Raw genomic sequence first — 1,158 nt, 5'->3', positions numbered from 1 at the left:
CAAACCTCCGGGAGGCGAAACGAGGGATGGGGTGGCGATTTAGCTTGCCAGCAAGGCATGGCTCGCAGATGGGGCTGGGTGGACGCTTGGAGCGGATGGTGAGGCCCTGAACGAGGTCCTTTCGAATTATGGAGCGGAGGTCGTCTAGATTGACGTGCGAGCAACGTCTGTGCCAAAGATCGAGGTCCTCCTCGCAAGCGGTGGAGGCAGAGAGCGCATTCTTCGGCTGAGCGATGGTATGGCCTAGGAGGTAGCCTGTGTTGTGCTCGTCGACCTTGGCCTCGAAGCGCAGCTCGCCCTGGTGATAGAACAGCACAGAGGCGGCCTGTAACTCGATGGTGTAGCCCTTCTGGCGGGTGAGGTGGAAAACAGAGAGCAGGTTGCTGGCAAGGGCAGGGACATGCAAGACATCACGCAGGACGACAGCAGGGGGTAAAACACCGCCCCTAGACGCAGGTTGGAACACCACAGACCCCAGACCAGCTGAGTAGACAATGTGCGAGTTGGCAAGGCGAATGGGGACGTTGTGGGGTGAGTAAGAGCGAAACCAGTGGCGGTGAGGTGTCATATGGGCAGAGGCACCTGTGTCGGTGTTCCAGGACGTTGCAGCAGGGGTAGAGAGCCAGGAATCGCGCTCTGACGACGATAGGAGCGCAGCAGCGCAGCCATCACTGACCGCGAGCTCCTGGGGTGGGTCCTGGTCGCATTGGGAGGACTGGGAGGCCGCTTGCTGGGTCCCGGTCTTGTTTGGGCAACAATGCGAGCGTTGAGCAGCACATTGAGTCGCCCTGACACTGGCATAGCGTTTAGCCCTGCACTGGTCCTCAGGATGGCCTAGTCGACCGCAGAATGGGCAGGAGGTGGAGGGGCCAGCCTTGGGAAGGGAAGGGTTGCCAGAGGGAACCTTGGGGAGGGAAAACGACGCAGCAGGGGTGCGCGAAACCATGGGTGGTGGTCGATGACGTGGCAGGGGTCCGACGGGCGAAACAACGAAGCGAGGGGACAAAAAACTGCGTCTAGGAGGACAGAAGGATGGAGGCAGAGTCCCAGAGCGAAAATGCGACCAGCAGGGGCTAGGAAAGCGAGCTGGGGACCAGGGAGCGGTTGGACAGGCAGGGATGGACGTCTGAGGCAGCTAGAGCGCAGGGCTCATAACCT

The 1,158-nt window shown here is 60.8% G+C and overlaps 1 protein-coding gene across 1 annotated transcript; it reads right to left on the bottom strand.

Annotated features, from left to right (window-relative positions):
- Nucleotides 1-388: 388 nt before the first annotated feature.
- Nucleotides 389-946, bottom strand: DICSQDRAFT_73545 (uncharacterized protein; the record flags this gene model as incomplete). Its single annotated transcript, XM_007371650.1, has 1 exon — nucleotides 389-946. A coding segment is annotated over one exon (558 nt), but the record flags the coding sequence as incomplete, so codon positions are not given.
- Between the last annotated feature and the right edge of the window lie 212 nt (nucleotides 947-1,158).

The sequence above is a fragment of the Dichomitus squalens genome, assembly GCF_000275845.1.
Source record: "Dichomitus squalens LYAD-421 SS1 unplaced genomic scaffold DICSQscaffold_157, whole genome shotgun sequence".
Classification (NCBI taxonomy): Eukaryota; Fungi; Basidiomycota; class Agaricomycetes; order Polyporales; family Polyporaceae; genus Dichomitus; species Dichomitus squalens.
The sequence above is the reverse complement of the archived record's forward strand: the minus strand, read 5'-3'. Positions and strand labels throughout refer to the sequence as shown.